General features: G+C 43.2%; 1 protein-coding gene across 1 annotated transcript in view; it reads right to left on the minus strand.

The window, feature by feature from the left end:
* FAM189A2 (family with sequence similarity 189 member A2) overlaps window positions 1-21,791 on the minus strand; it is a gene marked incomplete at its 5' end in the record, with an annotated part of 44,181 nt that extends 22,390 nt beyond the window's left edge. The window contains 6 exons of the mRNA XM_024200191.2: window positions 1,785-1,918; window positions 2,077-2,184; window positions 3,076-3,204; window positions 5,935-6,045; window positions 17,613-17,669; window positions 21,594-21,791. Of these exons, the coding sequence (XP_024055959.2) occupies window positions 1,785-1,918; window positions 2,077-2,184; window positions 3,076-3,204; window positions 5,935-6,045; window positions 17,613-17,669; window positions 21,594-21,791 (737 nt within the window). The remainder of the gene's footprint in view (window positions 1-1,784; window positions 1,919-2,076; window positions 2,185-3,075; window positions 3,205-5,934; window positions 6,046-17,612; window positions 17,670-21,593) is intronic.
* Window positions 21,792-21,794: the final 3 nt, after the last annotated feature.

Raw genomic sequence — 21,794 nt, forward strand, 5'->3', positions numbered from 1 at the left:
GCCCCTAACCCCGTCCTATCCACACAAAAAACCCTTTCTCCCAAGTTTGGTGGTGCTTTTATTCTGGGCTAGCTGGCTCATCTGAAGCTATAGGCTAAAGCCCAAATGCTGCTTTCACTGGGGCTGGTAACCGCCCACTGTGCAGTGAGGATGCAGTCTAAACCACTCTTGTGCTGATAGCCCTCCTAAGCCTTCACACAATTCCATCCATGGGCCCAGAAGGACAGACACGTTCTCCCACAATTCATTAGCGAGAATGGAGTGATTCCTCTTACTGCAGCACTGAAAGCTATGAGCTATCACCCCAGAAGTCTTAGAGACAAACAAGTGAATGCAGAACCAGTGTGGGCCCAGTAACGTAGGTAGGGCTTTGCAGTGTAGCTCACACCCAGGCTAGGCTAACCCAGGTACTCAGGCCTGGGTGTCAATCATGCTAGTTAATTCTGCAGTGAAGAGGTCTTAGGGCTACTTTAGGATATACCAGCTGCAGTGACCCCCCAACGAGTACAGTTCTGGCAGCCAGAGATCTCCAGAACACAAGGGCACTTTTCCCTAGTCACATTCCCTGCACAAGATGAGGGTGGATATCAATGCTGACCTAGCTGAGCTGTCTTTAAGGCTACTCTGTGTGTCAGGAGTGGTGCAAAGCAGTTGGATCTAGCCCTCAATCTGGCCTGGCTCAATTAAGAGTCCTTACATCATCACAGATGTTCTCAATAATGTCAAGTTACAGTATTTCTCTTACTTTGAGACAAGCTCCTGCAGGCGCTTAGGTGAAAACTGCAAATTTATACCCTCAGGCCAAGCTGGAATTACAATAGCTATATTGCCCTACATCATCCATCCTTTCAAAAGCATGGCAGTACTGTACAGTGAGTTACAGCAAGAAATGTCTTTGAGAAGATGAGGTTAAGCAGTGCTCCATAAGACAGTGTTTCTCAACCAAGGGTCTGCAGGCCCCCAGCCAGTTTGAGGGGACTGCAGGGCCCCATGGCTGAAGCCAGTGCCCCAGTGTCCCCGTGGGGCTGAAACCATGAGCAGAGCCGCGGGAAGCCCCGAGCCTCAGCGCTCCCCCTGGCGCTAGAGTCCCGAGCATGGCGCCCCCAATGGGGCTGAAGCCAGAGCCACGGGGCTGAAGCCCCAAGCCCTAGCACTCCCCGTGGGGCTGAAGCTAGGAGAGGAGCCATAGGGTTGAAGTCCAGCACTCCGAGCCCCAGTGCGTCTAAAGCCCCGGTGCCCCCATGGGGCTGAAACTGGGAGCAGAGCCACGGGAAGGCCCGAGCCTCAGCATTCCCCGCAGGGCTAAAACCCCGCACCCCCGGTGCCCCAGCAAAACTGAAGCCAGGAGAGGAGGCATGGTGCTGAAGACCAGTGCCCCAAGCCCTGTTGCTCATGTGGGGCTGAAATAAGGAGTGGAGCTGTGGGGCTGAAGCCCAGAGCCCCTAACCCCAGCGCTCTCCATGGGACTGAAGCCAGAGCCATGGGGCTCCCTGCGGGGCTAAAGTTGGGAGTGGAGCCATGGGGCTGAAGCCCGGAGCCCAGAGATGCCCCCTCCCCCATGGCCTGCAGTCTGGCACCCCGAGCCACCCACTCTGTGGCTGAAGCCCGAAGGCTCCCACACACCTGGTGGCTTAAGCCAGGAGCCCTGAGCCCCCTCGCCCTCCGCTGGGCCCTGGAGTTTTTATAGCATGTTTGGGCGGCAGGGGTGCGGCTCAGAAAGAAAAAGGTTGAGAACCCCTGCTGTAAGAGACACGTAGAAAAGACGATGGTTTCGTGCTTTTTACCTGCGATTCATTCTGGGTGTGCAAGAGTAGAATGTAGCAAAATATGATGGAGGTGGCACAGGTGGTACAAAGTCCTCAGGATCAGAAATGTGGCCTTGTTCTTCAATTTCCTCTACAGACACCTGAGATTCATCCTAATCAAACACAATCTCTGTTAACCAACAAACTTCTCTACGCTGGTATAATGTACAAATAAGCATGACTAGATTATACAGAAGATCTGGCTACTGGTTCTGCAGCTCTATGATCATTACTGCTGTATTTTATTAGATAGTGCCTTGCACTCACTTACTATGCAGGATCTTCTTGTTGCAAATATCTGCAAGTAACGCAGGGCAGCTGCTACCAAGCATACTGTGGTTGTCAGAGCGTTGAGGGCACACAGAGCAAAGAGAACTTTCTGAAGAGCAAAAAGATTATGAAAGTAATACATCAAACATCTGCGAAAGGCGAGGGAGAAGGAGGAGGATAACAGTAATAATCTTTACAATCTATATTTTGACTCAATCTTCCAGATGATCTGTGGGATCTGGCTAATTTCTAAGGGTTTATTTGAATCATAGAATCATAGAATATCAAGGTTGTAAGGGACCTCAGGAGGTCATCTAGTCCAACCCCTTGCTCAAAGCAGGACCAATCCCCAACTAAATCATCCCAGCCCGGGCTTTGTCAAGCCTGACCTTAAAAACCTCTAAGGAAGGAGATTCCACCACCTCCCTAGGCAACCCATTCCAGTGCTTCACCACCCTCCTAGTGAAAAAGTTTTTCCTAATATCCAACCTAAACCTCCCCCACTGCAACTTGAGACCATTACTCCTTGTTCTGTCATCTGCTACTACTGAGAACAGTCTAGATCCATCCTCTTTGGAACCCCCTTTCAGATAGTTGAAAGCAGCCCTAGGATCCACTAGGGGGCCCAGAATGAAGGAGAGGGGGAAATCAGAGGAGTTTCAGGTTGCTGAAAAGAGGGTCAAATCTTCTCCAAGCAGGAGTTCTGACCCTCCTCACCAACTTGCTGTGGGAACCCTTCCCTCGTTCCTTGGGACAGGAACTCGCATGCTTTCCTAACTAGGCCAAGAACCAGGAAAGAGGAAGAGGTACTTGTCAGCAGCATAGTCTGCAGATCAAGAACAAACTACACTGGAGCCAGAAGCAGTTTCTGGGCATGGAAATGGGCTAGAACTCAATGGGAATTGCTGCATGGCAAAGAGCAACACACTAATACTGTATTTTCTCCCTGTGATGTAAAGATTCTCAAAGCATTAGTTCTTTGGTGTTGCTTTCACAGTACCTTGAGTAGAAGGTGAACAGCGCTACATGACTGGACTGGGTACAGCTTCAATGCATTCTCTTTCTCTGTGCATTTGGCTGGGTGAAATTCTTCACAACAGAAACAAATCTTGCTTTCACCTAGGTCCACCTTTAACAGGAAAAAAAATAATGTGAATTATGATTTAATTTACAGAGCAATTTCACACAACAGATCTTGATGTCTAATACACAGCTGGATATGCTCCACAATATATCTGACTGACCTAATCATATGTATACAAAATCAAATTTGCATAGTTCAGTATGCCAGTAATTTATCTGTTCCATTACCGTCACATTAGATATATTTGTTTCTCTCTTATCTAAACGAATCTTTGAATTTATCAATGAAGTCTTTTGAATTTACTTTATATTTAATCACAGTCTTATTCTTCACAATGACATCAATATCTGAATGATCTCCTTTGATTCTACACTACCAGGTTTACTTTTGGAGCAGCTAGCCTTTTTTTTAAACCTAACATGTACCATATTTTGTATCTCTAGTATATGCTCCCATTGGGCGGTCATTAGCACAATACTACACCAATAATAAATGTTTCTGGCACCCAGAACAATATTTCTTTCCTTGACAACCCGGTAAGACTATACCTATGCTCCATAATTGTGTTTGGAACTTTCAGGTTCATGTCGTCACCTCAATTTCCAAGTAGAAGAGGCAGGTCTCTTCAATGCTTTTAATTAACTGATTAACTCTCCCCAGTCACAACTTTGGACGTATTTCCCCATGTGTACCAGATCATATAGTTATCATATGTCCAGGACTTTTCTGAGCTGCAGCCTATGGTTTCTTGAAGAGATGAGCACTGAGATTCTCAATAAAGCATTTAAAATTTCTTGTCTGAATTATTATTCTCCTCCGCAATATATCTCTCAATAGGTTGGGGCTTGTGCAGACTTTGACCGCCAAACTGCTTGTAAGCACCAGAATCTGATACCATTACTCCAACTGATATGTTCTGGAAGCTGCATTGGCTTCCTGTGAAGCAAAGGATTATATGTTAATAATAAAATCTAGGGGATGGGGAATCAAAGACTTATAAGCCCCAACATATCAACATCTATCAAATCTGTGGGATCTCCACTATCCCATACACTTCAGTTTAGTTTAAATCATTTTGCTGTTTCTTTACATTACTGAGAGCTCTTTTGCCTTCTCCCCCTCTTTCTACAGAATGCTCCCCTCTTTTATAGTCATTGTTCTGAATATCTGGTAAAACAAGTCAATTATTAATATGTAGTTTATTTGGTCGCACCTTTTAATATTTTATTTTCATGAGTTCTACTAAGTGTAATGGACTGAAAAAAGAACGCTGTCTTGTACGTCATCTTAATTAAATATGATTTTCCTAGTTTATAAGAATTAGGCCTGATTGCTCTTTCATGCTTCTCAGACTGCTTATCCTCTCCAGATAATAAAACAAACCCTTTATCACAATCACGCTGTTATCCACTATATGAAATCAGTATATCAGCCTGTCAGGATTCTGTTCACCAACATTTCGGAGGCAGAGGTATCTCTGGGATTCCGTCCCACACTCTCTTCTAAATGTGACTGACCAGCTCCATGTTGAATCAACTTGTACTTCAGGCTGTGAAAGGCAGGACATGGCTCCTACTGTGTCCAAGAAAGCCACTTCTGAGCCAGCCACAGAGGTTTGCTAAAGAGCAAGGGACATCCTATTGCCTAAGGACTGAGCACAGTGCCTCCTCAGCACAACCAGCAGGGACCAACAGCTTGAACTTGGATCATATGCATACAGGGCCGGCTCTAACTTTTTTGCTGCCCCAAGCAAAAAAAAAAAAAAAACCCCCGCCGTAAGACCCCCCCCCCAGCGCCGCCCCGCTGAACCAAAAACAACCCCCCCGAGCGCCGCCCCACCGAACCAAAACAAAAAAACCAACCCCAGTGCCGCCCCGCCGAACCAAAAACAAACAAAAAAGACCCCCAGCGCCACCCCGCCGAACCAAAACCAACCCCCCCCCAGCGCCACCCTGCTGAACCAAAAACAACAACAAAAAATCCTGAGTGCCGCGCCGCCGAAACAAAAAAACCCAAAATACCCCAGGCGCCGCCCCACCGAAACAAAAACAAACAAACAAACAAAAAAACCCGAGCGCCGCCCCACCACCCCAAGATTGGCCGCCCCTTACAAGGTGCCGCCCCAAGCATGTGCTTGGTCGGGTGGTGCCTGGAGCCAGCCCTGTATGCATGCATGGAAGCTCCTGATGTGGCCAATGCAATGACTGTTTCAATAACACACTGTAAAATAATATTTCCCCATGTCCTATAGTTATTAAGATTTGTGTCCGACACTTTTCAATAGCCAATTTTATTTATTTTAAACTAGTTTTAAAGAGCTCTACCCAGTGATATTGTGACACTGGTAAACCAAGTGCCAGCTCTGGCCGAGGCCATAGGTGCTGGCTAAGAACTGACAAACTCACAGCTGGAAACCAAACCAGCTCACCTGTATGTTAGTTTTCGTCAAAATAGGTATGTTTTATAAGAACGTATTTAGTGTTTAGACTCTGTGAAATGCTTGTAAGTTGCTGCATGCATTAATCTCACTTGTAATGGCTTTATTCCATGGTATAAGGAAATATGTCACATGCTTAAAGTTAAGCACATGCTTAAGTGTTTTGCTGAATCAAAGCCTAAATCAATATGTATTATTTTTATTTTTGCTATTCTGTGGTTGCACTTCACAACATCTTGATTTGCTGCATAGATTAATCACACTTAGGAACCCAGCAATGCCAGTTGCAGTACTTGACATGTAGTCAAGAAGAACACGGAGTTACCAAGTCTGCTCACCAGGTCACATCTTGGTACACTGGACACAAACTGAGCACCTTGACATCCTAGGATAAATCCAGCCAGGTTCAAGAGAACACAGACGACAGACAGCAAAACAAACAGGTTAACCTGAAACAGAAAAACATAGTTAACAGCAATGGAAAAAAGATAATGAAGTGAACTATAGTGAACTAATAAGTGAACTAATTAAGTGAATTAATCCTGGCTATATTGAAGTCAAGGGCAAAACTCCCATTGACTTCAATGGGGCTAGGATTTCATCCCTGGTATCTCATCAAAAAGGACTGACCTTGTCAATTATTTTGGACATGAACTTTGTGCAAAACTTGTTGTCTACCCCTTTTTCCTCAGAGTCTGTACAGCAGCAGACTATATGCCCTGCAGGTCAAGTACAGAGACCTATAGGTACAGTAATATTCTCTTATTAGCACTGCAAGAAATAGTTGGTTACTTTGGTGTTTAGTTAGGGTTACCATCCGTCTGTATTTCCCGACATGTCCGGCTTTTGCGTCTCTAAATAGCCGTCCGGGAGGAATTGGTAACAAGGTTAAAATGTCCGGGTTTTTTTCTCCCTCGCCTCCCTCCCTCCCTTCCATGCAGAGTGCGGCTGCTGATTGGGCGGCTGGGCCGATTGAGTCGCTCCCATTGGCCTCCAGCAGCCAGAGCCCTCCCCTGCTCCCCCCTCCCTCTGTCTGCAGCCCTGTGTAACACACAAACCAACCCACCGGGCAGCGTGTTTTGCCTACACGTGGAGCCAGAATGGTAAGAGGAGTCCGGGGGGGGCAGTCAGGGAGCGGGTTGGATGGGTCCCCGGCCTCCACCTGCCACCCCCCCTCCGCTCGTCCCCCCCCGTGGACCCCCCCTCCCTGCCTGCCTCTCCCTTGCCTGCTTGTACTGCCAGAGCCAGCAGCAACTGCTGTCTGCTGCCCCCGGGTCCTAGCGTCCCCCATCCACTAATGGGAAGACAGGCTGCCCTTACCCTGCCCTTCCACCCTAGCCCCGAGCCTCTCCAACGCCCCAAACCCCTCAGCCCCAGCCCTCATCCCCCCACACCCTAATCCTCTGCCCCAGCCCTGAGCCTCCTCCTGCATCATGAACCCCTCATCCCCAGCCCGAGCCCTCATCCCCCCACACCCTAATCCTCTGCTCCATCCCTGAGCCCCCTTCTGCATCATGAACCCCTCATCCTCAGACCCACAGCCCTCACCCCTGCATCCCCTCCTATCCCCAAACTCCCTCCCTCCTTCCCACACACCCCCTCCTGCCCTCAAGCTCCCTCCCAAAGCCTGCACCCCCTCCCTTTGCACCGCCTCCCACCCCTAAACTCCATCCCAGAGCCTGCACCCCTCCTGCACACCCACCCCCTGCCCCAGCCCGGAGCCTGCACCCAGCACCCAAACTCTATCCCAGAGCCTTCACCCTGCACCCCTTCTACTGGTGGGAGAGAGAGATTTTCAGTAGATTCCTGCAAATTGTCTAAAAGCCCTAGAAGGCCAGCATCCGGACTAGTTGAAAGATGATCCTGCAGGTGCAAAGAGTGATTTGTAGAGTTCCATTCCATTTCAACACAACTGGCTCATTAGGATATTTGAGGCGGAAACATCTTGCAGCACCATTTATTCAACACGGGCAATTTTCAAAACTGTTTTGCAGGGCAAATACTTCAAAGTATCTGATGTAATACAACTAGGAAACAGACATATTAAAAGAATTTCAATTCTAATATTTTATTTCCCCTCTACTACCAAAAATAGAATCCCTCCATTCACGTAACAGACAATGCTTCTGATCTGCAAAACCATCATAAGAACGTAAGAAAAAATCATCTATTTGTTTTCCACTCCAATACTGAATTGATTTAAACATTTCTTGTAACTAATTCATGCTAAGAGCTGCATTGAATCAATGCCCACTTCCTATACATTCATCAAGGTTACCTGAATTACCTCAACTCAAAACTGAATCAGAGAACATAAAAGAACACATAGACATCTTATATAAAATATGCTTTTAAACTCCATTTGCTACAGGAACACTGGAAACCTAGCCAATTTAATAAATGAGTTAAAAGTAGTTCCATGTAATATACCTGCCCTTGAGACCTCCTGCCAATTTTTATAGTATTATATTTGAATTTTCCTATTTTCACTCCACTGTTGCCATGTGAAACACACACAGACACCAAGCAAAACTGACTCACTACACTGAGAAAACAAAGTGACTCTACAAAGAATGCCTTGTTCCAAAAAAGAATTTAGGTACCTAATGCCATTTTAGGTGCCTAAATCCAATATTTAGACCCTCAAAATCCCTGCTTTGCTGCCACCTAACCCTGTAAGCTCCTAAAGTCCCTAAGCTCTTAAGTTTCTAGGAATAAAGTCCCTTAAGCACCTAAAAAATTGACCCTGGGACATAAGCACAGCCACTTCAGTCCAGGCACCTCGCTCCCACCTAAGCCCCTATGGGATCCTCAAACTAGGCATTGCCTCACCTACCTCACCTGCAAGTCCTGATACAGTAGACCTGCTCAGAAGCTGCCTAACAAATCAGGCCCCTAACAAAACAGCCAGAGGAGGTGGTGGTGGTGCTGCTGCCACTTCACTTATAACCTTTAACCCAGTGGTTAGAGCATTTACCCAGGATGTGGGAGACACGTATTTGGTTTCCCCTTCTGCCTGATGTGGAATAGGGATTTAAACACAGGTCTCCCACTTCTCAGGTGAATGCCCTAACCACAGGGCTATAGGGTGTTCTGGGGCAGGTCTGTCTGGGTCTTGCACATCGTGGGTCAGTACCCTGACCATTGGGCTAAAAGTTACAAGGGGGAGAGCACTACCCCCCATTGTTTTTAGCAAGAAAGGGTTTAGGCACCTTACTCCAGGAGAGGCTTCATGGCTGTGAATCTCAAGCGGAGATAGGTGTCTCACTCCAGCCTGGATTTAGGTACCTCAGGCCCTTAGGGGCTTAGGGACACTCCTCTCTTCAGCATTTCCTATTGGCTACCTTAGGCGAACTCACACCCAGCTCATCGGCTTCTTTGAATCCCATAATTAGGCAGCTAACTCTCCCCATGCATTCTCTAGGCAGCCTGGGCACCTCACTCAGGACTGCAGATTCCACTAGGCAGCAGGGCACCTAAAAGTTAAGTATTACAACACTGAGTCTAAGTCCCCTTTGTGCATCTAACCCAGAGTGCTGCCACATACACACACACACACACACACACACACAAAAAGGGGGTGGAATGCCAAATAAAACTATCCCTTAAAATGGGGTTATCTATAGCAAGTTAAAAAAAGTGGAAGTCTTTTTTTTTTTAAGCTGTGTCACTTAAGACCCTTTTTGTGAAATGTGTCCATCTAAAGTGAGGTCATTCAGATTCTATTGCCTTTATTAAAATAAAAAGAAACAAATGACATACACTTCAAGGAAAAGTCTAAAAAAAAATAATCAAGAATTAAGGTTTCTTAAAGAAATAATAATAGTTAGCTCTTAAGTAGCACTTAAGACACTTTACAAAGGGAGGCAAGTATCATTATTCCCTCTTAATAGATGGGGAAACTGAGGCACTGAGGGGTGCCGTTACTTGTCCATGGTGACAAGCCATGAAAGACCTCAGAACGAGGTCAAAAGGAGAAAAGAGAAGGTGAAACAGTATTCATCTCCCCCTTCAAGCTCAGACACAGAAGATATTCCACCTCACAAACAAAAACATTCCCAGTGATCTACAGGCCTCAGATGAAAACCATGCCAATTTCCTGGAGCAACTAATGGACCGACTGTTCAGCATGGTACTGGAATCCGCCAGGATTCATTGTCTTCAGTGACCTTAACTTCGACACAGACAATGCCAAGGATACATTAGTACTCAATTGCTTATTCTGCATGGAATCCAACTGAGCCATCATATCTTGGTCAGTAAAAGCTTAACCCTTTCCTCCTAGTTTCAAATGCAGGTTTCCAGTTTCAGAAGGAGTAATGAAATTCAGAAGTTAAAAACCAATAATTAAGGATCAGTCAAAGAGAGAAATCTTACTCTGTCACATGTACAAAAAAGTATACCAGCAAGTACTTTGGAAAGTCTTCTCAATAAATCCTAGTTTACATGGAGACAGCTCTGGTCTGGGTTTTGTTACATGCATAGAATCTTCTTATGACTATAGAAATTAGCTACTATATCCAATCTGTGACAGTGAGGCGTTCTGTTTACAATGGCTAGAAGTTCAACTATGATGTTCACTAACAATCACCTGCGTGTAGAAATAAGAGTTTATCAAAGGTGGTCCAGAGAAGAAGCAAATCCATTTCACTTCCTCCTGCTCCCTGCACAGCTTGGTGTATATTACCCACTGTAATGCTCCATCCATTTTGCAAGCATTAAAACACCACAACAAAAAGTCTGCACTCCAAAAACCAGTGTCCAAGATATTTTTTTTGGAGATGAATGAGCATTTCTTGGTGAGAAGAAGCATCAGGAAGCAGTTTAATCTTGAAAATAGTGAAGTTTGATTGATAAGTTCCAGAAAGACATTTGAAATACCCTCACTTCTTAGTATTTCTTGGCTTAGTACATGACCATAACTTGACTTGGGTTAAACGTGGGTTGGAGCAAATTTTTGAAAGTGCCAAGACACTTAGCTAATTGATTACAATTTTCAAGCAAATTATTCTATGACTGTTTACTGCTAAATTTAACTTGGACTATGCAGATACCCAAGGAAAAAAGAAGCCCTTTATATGGGCTAATTGGACCCTGGATCTCAGTACACAAGGATAAGTAGGGCTATGCATCAAACCCAGGTAGCACCACTTTCTCTGCAGTCAGATATGGCAAATTTATTTGAATAAAGGAGAGTTAACATATGGAAGACACTAGTAAAGATAAACAAGCTATTTTAAAAGTCAAAATACATGGGACTAAGTTTGAACTGCAGTGATAAAAATAGAAGCAGGCCAAATTCTGGCATCAGCTGCATGCCCAGTTTGGCCTACTGCCCTTAATCCTTTTAGTACTAGATATGTATGGATTGTACAAAGCTGTGAAAAGTGTTGTGGTACTTTTGTATGAATTAGACTATATGAAAATAAAATGCATTATATTAAAGCCTTGGTTGAATGATTTTTCCAGCAAAAAAGAACTTATACACACAGGATGGATCTAAATGCGCTCAGTCAATGAGGCCGGTCCTGCTCTCACTGAAGTCAATGAGAGTTTGGCCACTGACTTCAACAAGAGCAGGAACAGGCCAAGTGACAGAAATAACTTACAAGATAAGGCCATAACCCGGCACTTCACCATGCACAGGTAGCCTGCTGTACCGGCATAGAGCTGCACTGACTTTCACACACACAACATATTGCTGGATCAGGGCCCAAACAAGCACTTTGATAGTAAATGAAATAAAAATGCTTCTTTCACAATCATTAAATATTATACCAGTATAAACAATAAACGTCCTTCTAAAGAAAACAAGTCAATGTATTCATTTTCTTTCAGATACACAGCTGCAACAGCAAACACTAATATTATAATCTTGCTAATTTTCCCATTAGCCGTGGGAACTCTGAGAGATTATACAGAGATTTGTGATAAAGCTCAAGACAAAAAATACTAATTTAGAAGTATCAAATAAATAATTTCTTTCGAAAGCAATATTATGCCATATTTTAGATGCAGTAGCCAGACTCCTAAAATCCATTGGTGAAGGGTATTTTTTTTTTTTAGTGTGGAATGATTTGAGTATATAAAAATGAGTTCAAACTACATGTAAAATACTTTAGTGTGTCATACATCTAAATTATATTTATTATTGCATATAGGAATCAGTCTTGCAGCTTTTATATGAACCCAACTCCCTTTGATATCAATAGGCGTTCTGGATGGCAGAGGAGGAAGGAGTCAGATTTATACTTAACTAATTTAGTAATATTTTCAGTTATTTACTTCCTAAATCCAGATGAGCACAGAGCACAAAAACACTTCACCCTGTCCCGCAATACTACAAATATTTACACATATGCTTAAGTCTGAGCTCCTACTTATGTGCTTAAAAGTTAAGTGCTTGCATAGGCATTTGCAGGATTGGGGCCTATGTCCATAGCTTCCATTTTCACTGCTTCTCCCTCCAGTTAGCACAGCGCCTACATAGATAAGAGTAAGAAAGGTGGAGTCTATATCAAATAAACAGAATTGTTTATTTAATTCCACTCTGTTCCTCTGGTTCAAATCTCTTCAAGGCAATGAAGATACACAGATGTCACTAAGAACATTGTTTGCCCTGCAGAATCTTTATTATTAAAGCTAGTCAGGAAATAATGTTTGTTCCTGTGAAATATTTCAAACACATTTCATCAAAGCTTTTCTTCACAAATTTTCAGGTTTTCATAAAAATACCCAAACCCCAAAGTGTTTCAGTTCTGGTTTTTTTTCAAACACAAACTTGGAAAATGTAATCAAAAGCAAAAACTTCTTGCAGAGATTTCTATTTTGATGGGAAAAAAACATTTTTAATTGAAAATGTTTTGAACAAAAAATTTCAAACTGTTCCAAATTATTAGTTACACTGCAAAAGTTGGAAAGAACCCAGGTTGACTTTCAGAACCCAGACTGAGTTTGCAGGGTAAATAATTAGAAAAATATCTTTTTTTACTTGTATGCTGACTAGAGTTGGCCAAAACTTGAGATTTCCAGTTCGTAAGACGTTTTGATATTTTGAAATTTTGTTGCATTCCAAATTGGACTGAGACCAAATGTTTCTAAAACTGTAATTCCCCCCAAAAGGTGCTCCAAAAACACTGACATGCTGTTTCCAAAATGAAATATGTTAACTGGGACTGGCAGCTGTTGAGTGAAACTGACATTGACAAGAAGAATGTCAAATTCAGTCAGAAGCTGCCAAGGTCTGCAGCTCCAGGATGGCTCTGCCATATATACGATCTCAGGGCTTTCAGACTCCCAGCCCGCTGGCTCCCAAGGCTACCCAACTCCCAGCTCACTGGAATCCAAGGTCCCCAGCCCCAGGACAGTCCACATGGCAGGGCTGTTCCAGAGTAGTGAACCAGAGCAGTCCCCAGGGAGGGGCTGTCCTACAACCCCAGACCCTGGGAACCCTAGGTCTCCAGCAGCCCCTGCCCCAGCAGGTGAGCGAGTAGGGAATCAAGGACCTCTAAAGCTGAGCACATTTGAAATGGAAATCACTGACTGGCACTGCATACAGAAGCATGCAATGCCATTTTTACAGTCACTTTTTAGAAGAACCGTAATGTGTTTGGTGGAGTTGCCTGGAGCAGTTATAGCCACCCAGTTTGCATCTATACTGTTAATTTCTTCTCCCTGGGCATAGGACTTTTTATTTATTTTTACTGAATCTCCCTCCATTGCCTTCAGCTTTAATCTTTCCAGGTCACTTAGCAGTTTGGTTCTGTCCTCTCATGTGTTTGCAATTCCTCCAATTGCAGCGTCATCCATATATTTGAAGACAGGCTTGTTTTTTCCTTGAGAGAAAATTTAAACAATAAGAGTTACAAAGCAGCCACAGAGTATGCAGAGATGTGTGTGATTTTAGCAGTTTATTGTAGTTGCTCGACAAGCCAAGGAAAAGTCTTAGAAAGCATCCTGAACAGGACTGCAACTAACATTATGCATCACTGCTTGAAAATGGATAGATGCTTTCACCAATAGGACACAAACAGCTACAGGGATCATTTGAAAGTGCTGCATGAAGCCCCAGTGATGTATGGGCCATAGATGAAAAACCACTGGCTAACCACAAGCAGGAAAGAGAGAGCAAGAGAGAGCACACGTAAGGACTGAGGATCTTGTTGCTGCGACCAATGTGACGCGTTAGAGATGGGTGTTGACCACATTGCTTGTCAGTTACCCAACCAGTTGAGCCACTGATGTGATTTTAGAAAGGAACACTTCAGTTAAAGGTCAAATGTAAGAGCTCATGGCAGGAAGGAGCTCATGACAGGAAGGAATAGTTTCCATAAAGAGGTGAGCGATGCCTAACTCAGTACTGTGGAAGCCAACATCTCCAGCCAACTTTGGGGGAAATATCCCCCCCCCCCACACCCCCACCCCCAAAAAACAGGAAAACTACTCGTCAAATGCTAAAAACTGAATTGCAAAGATGTTTGGTGACTGAGCCTAAGAACTGAAAGACTCAAAGCTAAAATCACAGTATGTTTCAGACTACCAAAGCATCTACACTGATACACCATGGAAGGCCTTGCCTACTCTACAAATAGGCCCATCTCCAGGAACGCAGTTACAACATAGGTGTAGTGTGTATAGGAGCTACCTTTTTATTTATTTTTTTACTATGTTCCCCATCTGTGCTAAAGCCTGGGTTGCATCACGATCTCCATGATTCAGGATCACAAGCAGCTCCCATCTAAACAGAGGAATGTGGGACGGGGACGGGACAACTGTGGTGCAAATTTGTAACTGAGTGTAAATCAGTTCACTCAGCACTAGGCATTCCCTCATGGCCAGGCATGGCATAGCATCTCTCTCCCTAGGTCAGCACCCCCTGCCAATGGTCACTCCAGCACAGTGGCAGTTTGTCAGTAACTCGGCCCTCCAGCCAGGTTACCATCTTAAGTCTACCCATTCTGGGGTCACCATTGGCCAAACTTAAAAGTCTAAAAATGTCTTTAACAGAAACAAAATCCTTCCACCCAATCTGAGCAATTCCTCAGCCTGTCTTTGGCTTAGCCTTTAGCTCCCTTGATGGGCTCCATATCCTTTGCAGGGGGCTTGTACACCTCCTTCCTTGGGGCTGGTAGGGAAACACAGTACCACCTTCTATGCTGGATTCTAGCCCAGGGCCCTGTACTGACCAGGTAGGTGTGCTCCTTTACCTGTGCTGCAGTTTTAACCTGGGCTACTTCCTACCCAGCCTCTTAAGATCTCTTCCAGGTCTCGCAGTCACTTCTCTGGTTAGTCAGGGTCTCTTCCCAGGCCTCCCTTCCTGGAAAGCTTTCCTTCCTGCTCCAAGTTTCCTACCTGGCTCTCACTCCAGCTCTTTATCATCACTTAAGCCAGGCTCTCCTTCCCATTACTGTATTCACCTTCTGCTCTTTGTGGCAAGTTGCATGATTTCCCTCAGGTGGGACTCATTCTGTGATCAAGTTGGCTTAGCACCAGGCTTTCCAGCCCCTAGGACAAGCCACCCTGTCACACTGGGTCCCCCTCACAGTTCTGTTTATAGTATAGATGGGGCCTAAAAAACCTGTGTCAAATTTATCCTCATTTGGTCACATACAAATAAAACACTGAGGCAGTGACATTTACCTAAACATGTGAGTAGAAAGGAGAGTTAAGAAAAATGCGTGGTCCTTTATAAGATTGCCTAAATATTGCTAGGTGATAACTAACTTCAGAAGCAGAATAATTCAAGCAGTCAGTAGGAAATAAAGATTTATTTTATTAATATGAAAAGAATAAGCCCAAATAGCTCTTTGGACAATTTTTAATTACTATATTTGAGAGCTTCTAATCTACATCAAATTAAACAATTTCATCACCTTTAACATTTGGTTTGGAAGCTTCAAGACAACTGCAGCACTTGTTTTTCAGGAACCAGAGAGAATTTTAAAAGCACTTAAAATAGTAGAGTATTATCTGAAGAAACAGCAGCTCAAAGCATAGTTATGCATAAAAAGAAAAATGATAATAAGTTTTTATCTTATGAGCATAAGAGAGGGTTTTCATGTTGTCATAACTATAGAAGAAAGAATAATGATCATCATTAACCCAACAACAACTAATGTTATAACTATTCCACACTGTCCCAAATCTCTTCACATAGATGGTGCAAATGCTAACATAAACTGTGATGCAATACAACCCCTGGCAATTCAAAGCATATACCTGATACCGTCTTGATTTCTCAGATTTCTGGAATGGCACTGGTGTCCAATTCAAAAAAATATCTAAATTCTACAGAAGTCTTGAAAACTGAAAATGTATGAAATCAATCCATCTGCACTAAAGAACCCATGTGGTATGAATGTTGATGCTTTTTGAACCATTAACTTTCTGTCCTGGATCTGGGTGGGGTGGGGGTGTTAATCACACTTCAATAAAACATACACACATACAAAAATGAAAAATACTGAAAAGCCGTACTTGTTATGAATGTAAATAAAAGGGTAAATGTGCTGATTCAGTGCTCAGGTACAACAAGAAATGATCCATGTAAGCTATAGAAAGGAGGATATGAAAGAAGGATTAGACAGTAGAAGAGAAGGAGATAAGAAAGAGCTGTAGTAGACAGCAATTGAGGTAATCATTTTTTTCAGATACAGAAAGACCAAGCTCCTTACGGGGTTGAAATTCTTAAAGACAGATGGCATTTATATTTATTTTTAAAGAAATTTAGTGCTTGTGTAAACTGCCAGATTGAGAGCCCTGGATACTGAACTTCTCTATTTATTCACAGAACTGGAACGACATAGACAGCAGCAGAGCAAGTTACACACTGTCCCACCAATGTGAGAAAGTAATTCGCTCTACATACCTATTCAGTCCTTGGCATGTCTTCCTAGACAACCAATGGAGCTGGATTGAGACCACCCCAGTTTACACAGCCCGCCAAAAAAGTGTCATATGGCACTTTTGGTTACTCTTGTCCTGGAACAGAGCTGAAACAGCAATCTAGTGATGAAAGGCTTCATATCCTATTTCCAGTCCCCTGAGACGTCAAGACCCATAGACACAAAGAGCTCTTGAGTTAGTTTATATCTAGCTACAGCTTACATACCCTGTACATTTATTTACTTCTGTCTAAGGAGTGTGATATCTTAATTTCTTAAATATCTGTGGCAGAACAAAGTCAAATTATATAAGACAGTCATATTTAGGGTGACCTCTCCGCTGTAGTAGTAGGCACCGGTATATTACAGCTGAGTGATCAGTCCTGAAACCTCTCCCTTTATGGAAACTTCAATAGCATTATCCCCAAATGACAAATTATATACTCTGCTGGCGTGCTGACAAAGCAGAATGGAAAAAATGTAGGGCCAGGAAACAACACAGGATACAAAGATTTGAATGGTTATTCTAAACCTATAATTTCTTATTAGGAAATACCTACATGAATGTGAAAAGCTCTGTGAAAATTACAATAGTATTGCTTTCTCTCAGGGTACGTCTTCACTTACATCCGGGTCCGGATGTAAGCAATCGGTTTTCTGAGTTCGATTTATCGCGTCTGGTTAAGACGCGATAAATCGATCCCGGATCGATCCCGGAAGTGCCCCGGATCGATCCCGGAAGTGCTCGCCGTCGACGCTGGTACTCCAGCTCGGCGAGCGGAGTACGCAGCATCGACGGGGGAGCCTTCCTGCCGCGTCTGGACCGCGGTAAGTTTGGACTAAGGTACTTCGAATTCAGCTACGTTATTAACGTAGCTGAATTTGCGTACCTTAGTCCGAAGTGGGGGGGTTAGTGTAGACCAGGCCTCAGTATAGTCCCGTAACTCCTATTACTGCTAACAAGAGCTGTGTGCACAGAGAGAAGAATATACCCCTTTGTGTGCATTGATAGAGCATTCAATAATTCCAGCATTTTTTAAAGGGGAAGGAAATTAACCTCTTTACCAGTATCTCTGTTATACCAAGAGCATCTTGGGACATTTCCCTTACAACACATTTTAGCAGATACATACCAAAAGTACCACTGGTCTCTTCCACGTAGTTAATCCTATGATTCCGGACAAAATCACCTGAAACAGCAAAAAAACGATTATGCAGGACTGAAGCGCAGAGCCCCATTACAGTCCTCATCACCCAACACTAATACATTGAAAGAAGCTGTTAACTTTAGAGTTCTAGAAGGAACTCCTTGTTTAAGAGTGTGGGTCTAACTGTCCTCTCATATAGGAGTAACTCCACTGACTTCAGGAGAAATATACCAGTGTAACCCTGCCATACATGGGTGGAGAATCAGAGCCAATGTTGATAAGACACTTCACTTATGATGTCTTACCTAATAACATAATCAGATTTTTTCTCATTGTCCTTCTTTTTACTTTTTAGTCCATATACACAACTTTCCAGAAATGTACACAACATTTTTTTCCTAATCTTTCAGTAAACTCAACCTCCTCAGCTGACTACAAAGCAACGTTTCTACTAACTTAGACCCCTATCCAGCAAACCTCTTACACACATGTATAATTTTAAATATGTGGGTAATCCCATTAACTTCAAAGTTATGGTCATGTTCAATCGTTTTGCTGGAAGGAAGCCAAAAGACAAAGAAATGTTTGTATTATGTTGCCTTATTTTACCACTTAATTCAGTATTTCAATCAAGAGAACAACTCTGAAGGAACTATGGCTAAAATTTATAGACACATACGTACTTAACTTGTTCCATTCAGTCAGATCAGGAATAAATCCTGCTGTAGAATTGAAAGGACAACACATTTTAATGACATATTATTGGGGGCGTGGGTATATGTGTGTGGGGGGGGAAGCTAGGCAGGGCAGAACAGATTTTCGGCTGTGCCCTGTAAACAACAGAAACTCGCTCCAATTTACAGTTAATGGCTCATATCTTCAAAGTAATTTAGGCTCCTAACTCCTATTGAAATCAATGGAAGCTAGAAGCCTAAATTCCTTTGAGGATCTGGGCCAATGTGACTAGGTTAATGAACATAGAACTTCAAGATTATAGCCTGCACCAGAAAAGGGTAGGCTAGAGCAAATGGATCTGCACCCATTAGCATTTTTAAATAAGTAAATACCTTCTATAACTCCAATGACTTCTGGACTGGTGATGAATCTGGCCTAGCACATGTGCATACATGATTTGGCCAAAACATCCATTGACATTACCATTCCTCTTTCAAAACTACATACATAACTTTGCAGTTTTGTAACAAAATAGTTTGTGAATTATCTAAGTGCACGATAATCATGTTATAATTAAAGCGCATCACTGATGTCTGTCACAGTTCAGGGCAACTGAACCCATATTACCATCCGTGGTCCAGCCAGATTAAACTTAGATTTAGTTGGGGACTGGTCCTGCTTTGAGCAGGGGGTTGGACTAGATGACCTCCTGAGGTCCCTTCCAACCCTGATATTCTATGATTCTATAAGAGCATCTACTTTTAGGGTCCTGGTTCCCCGGCCATCATCTCTCTCAGGCGGAGACACACATCTCATTCCCTTCTGACTGGAGTATTTCGAGGCTGCACGGTTCCCTGCCTACACTGTGAATTTCCCAGCGAGTCAGACTGCCTAAGTATGCCTGCTTCGCTTTTCTCTTCAGATGCTACGAACAGCATAATTGCCCACAGTTATAAGGCATCACACAGCTTTTCCTAAGCAAGCACATTTATTCTCAAGGTGAAAGCATAGTAGAGAAAGTCCTTTCTCTAGAGAATCCAGTTTGAATCCCTATATGCAAACCTTTCCAGGTGGTTGTACCTCTCGGGAGATGTTACAACCCGAGCGAATTTGCTACCACTATTTTTAGTTCCTGGAGGGCTCTGGTCCATCTTCCCCATGTAAATACATACAATGATTTTGGTAAATTTCATGGTCGAATGTAATGTTATTTTGGAGCTGTAGGAACACGAGGGAAAAGGCATTTTTCCACTGAGCAACGGATCACATATTTATTCTGCACTCGAGTAATTTAAAAACTAATTTGTTGCATAAGTGCAAGCTTGGTTTGTATGCAGTCCTAAATGGGACACTGTTTTAGCCATATTTGAAGCAATCTGGTTTTGAACTATATTAATAAAGTTACAGGTGTTTAAAAGGAGGTATAGTGAGCATGGACAGTGCATTTGTTTCCTTACTTCAGGGTCTAAGGCTGTGACTACCTGCAGCAGTAAATATGTGAAAGACTACGCATACATGTATTTGGGAAGGTTAGAGTTGAAGGGATCTTCATTAGGTTTCCACAGTAAACTTGTCTCTGTTCCTTTACATGTAAGACTTATAATATGGGCTTTCATGCCCTAGTACAAATTGCTATGTAAAATCACTTGCACAGAAAAAGTGAAGTTTAAATAGAAATCAACAGCAGTAATAACTTGCCTTACTGTCCATAATAAAATCCTAATTCCCTCCCCCTTACAGTTTTTCTAGGAATATCACTATTTATTTATCCAGTCTTGTCAGAGTAGCAGTGTTAAAATGCAGGAAAATGCTGCATGCAATATGTGCATATACTATTACAGGTGGGAAGTGTTGTTTCTTATTGTATACAAGGTTTGAGAGACTGATTAAGATTTTATAAGGAAAAACATTTAAAATAATCAGCTATAAAATGTCAATTTGGCCTACTCTTTATATTTGTTTATTCTTCTGTAATAATCTATTTGTTAGGGTATGTGCTGCTACTGAAGTAAGACCTATAGACAACAGTCTAAAATATTATTTATATTACTATTTATTATTTCTGCAATACAAAATTGTGTTCTAGCTTCTTTACTGAACAAAGTTATATATAGCTTCTGATAACTGAATTGTAAATTGGCAATGAAGGGTGTAATTTGTTATAAAAGTAATTTTATACTTAACATATATATAGCACCTTTTATCTGAAGATTTCAATGTGTTTTACAAACATTAATGAACACTCTTGATGACATAACTCTGAGGTAAGGAATTATTAATCTTCCTATTTTACAGACAGGGAAACTGACACACAGTGAGGTTAAGTGGCTTGCTGAACGTCACACTGCAAACCAGAAGCAGAACTAGAATAGAACCCAAGCATCCTGACTACCATTTCCCTTTCCCCTGCTCTAATCACCTAGGCCCTAATCTTTCAAGGAGCTCTGTGTTGGAAGATCCCTGCACCCATTTGGAACATCAATGGCATTGCAAGGGTCTGGCTGTGTAAAGCTCCTTGTAGGATTAGGGCCTGAGATCACACTTTGCAAGTCTTGTTAAATTCAGTAAATCTTCTACAATAAAAGAGAGGAGCTAATCCCTTAAATCCAAAATTTATGCTGAAAAGCCTAACACCCTGTGAATGTTAGCAGCAACAGATAATTTATTATTATTATGTATGAAGTGCCTAAAATGTCTGAGGCACTTTACAAACAACTAGAAGACAGCGTCTCTGCCATAGAGAGCTACATAGATACATTACAGAGATATATAGATTCATAGATTCCAAGGCCGGAAGGGGCCATTGTTATCTAGTCTGACCTCCTGTATAACACAGGCCATAGAATTTCCCCAAAAATATATTAGCTAATAGATTAGCTAGCTACAGAATAGATTGCTTAGATTGTTCTGACATGTAATAGCTAAGAGATTAACTAGATTGATCAAATGTGGTAGCTAATAGATAGCTAGATGGATCCGATACATAACAGATTAGAGATGTGATGGCTAATAGATTGGCTAGATAGATCATAGATTAAAGCGATCAGATATGTGATAGCTGACAGAGTGGCTAGATAGATAACAGATTAGACTGATCAGACATGTGATAGCTAATCGATTGGCTAGGTGGCATAGGTAGCTATAGACAGAGCAGGCAAGCAGGCATCAGACACTATATGAGATGACAGACTAGTCGGCCTAAGGACGATCCAGGCTTCGGTGTCACGTCCCATGGCTGTGTCAGTAGCAGCTGTTGCTGCCCGGCCGCCCCCAGCTCCCCGGGCCACTTACCGAGGAGCCAGCCCAGAAGGGGCAGGAGTTCTTCACCTGCGGGGAGCCGCTGAGGGACAGCGCCCCGAAGCTCAGCGCCACCATGCAGCAGCCCAGGATGAGCTGCAGCAGCCCCAGGGACAGCAGCGGTCTGGCCGGCAGCAGCCCGTGGGCCCCGGCGGCGGCGGCCCGGCGGGCGGACAGGGGGGAGAGCACCGCCGG

The sequence above is a fragment of the Terrapene carolina genome, unplaced genomic scaffold (assembly GCF_002925995.2).
Source record: "Terrapene carolina triunguis isolate 2854851 unplaced genomic scaffold, T_m_triunguis-2.0 Scaffold113, whole genome shotgun sequence".
Taxonomy (NCBI): Eukaryota; Metazoa; Chordata; order Testudines; family Emydidae; genus Terrapene; species Terrapene triunguis.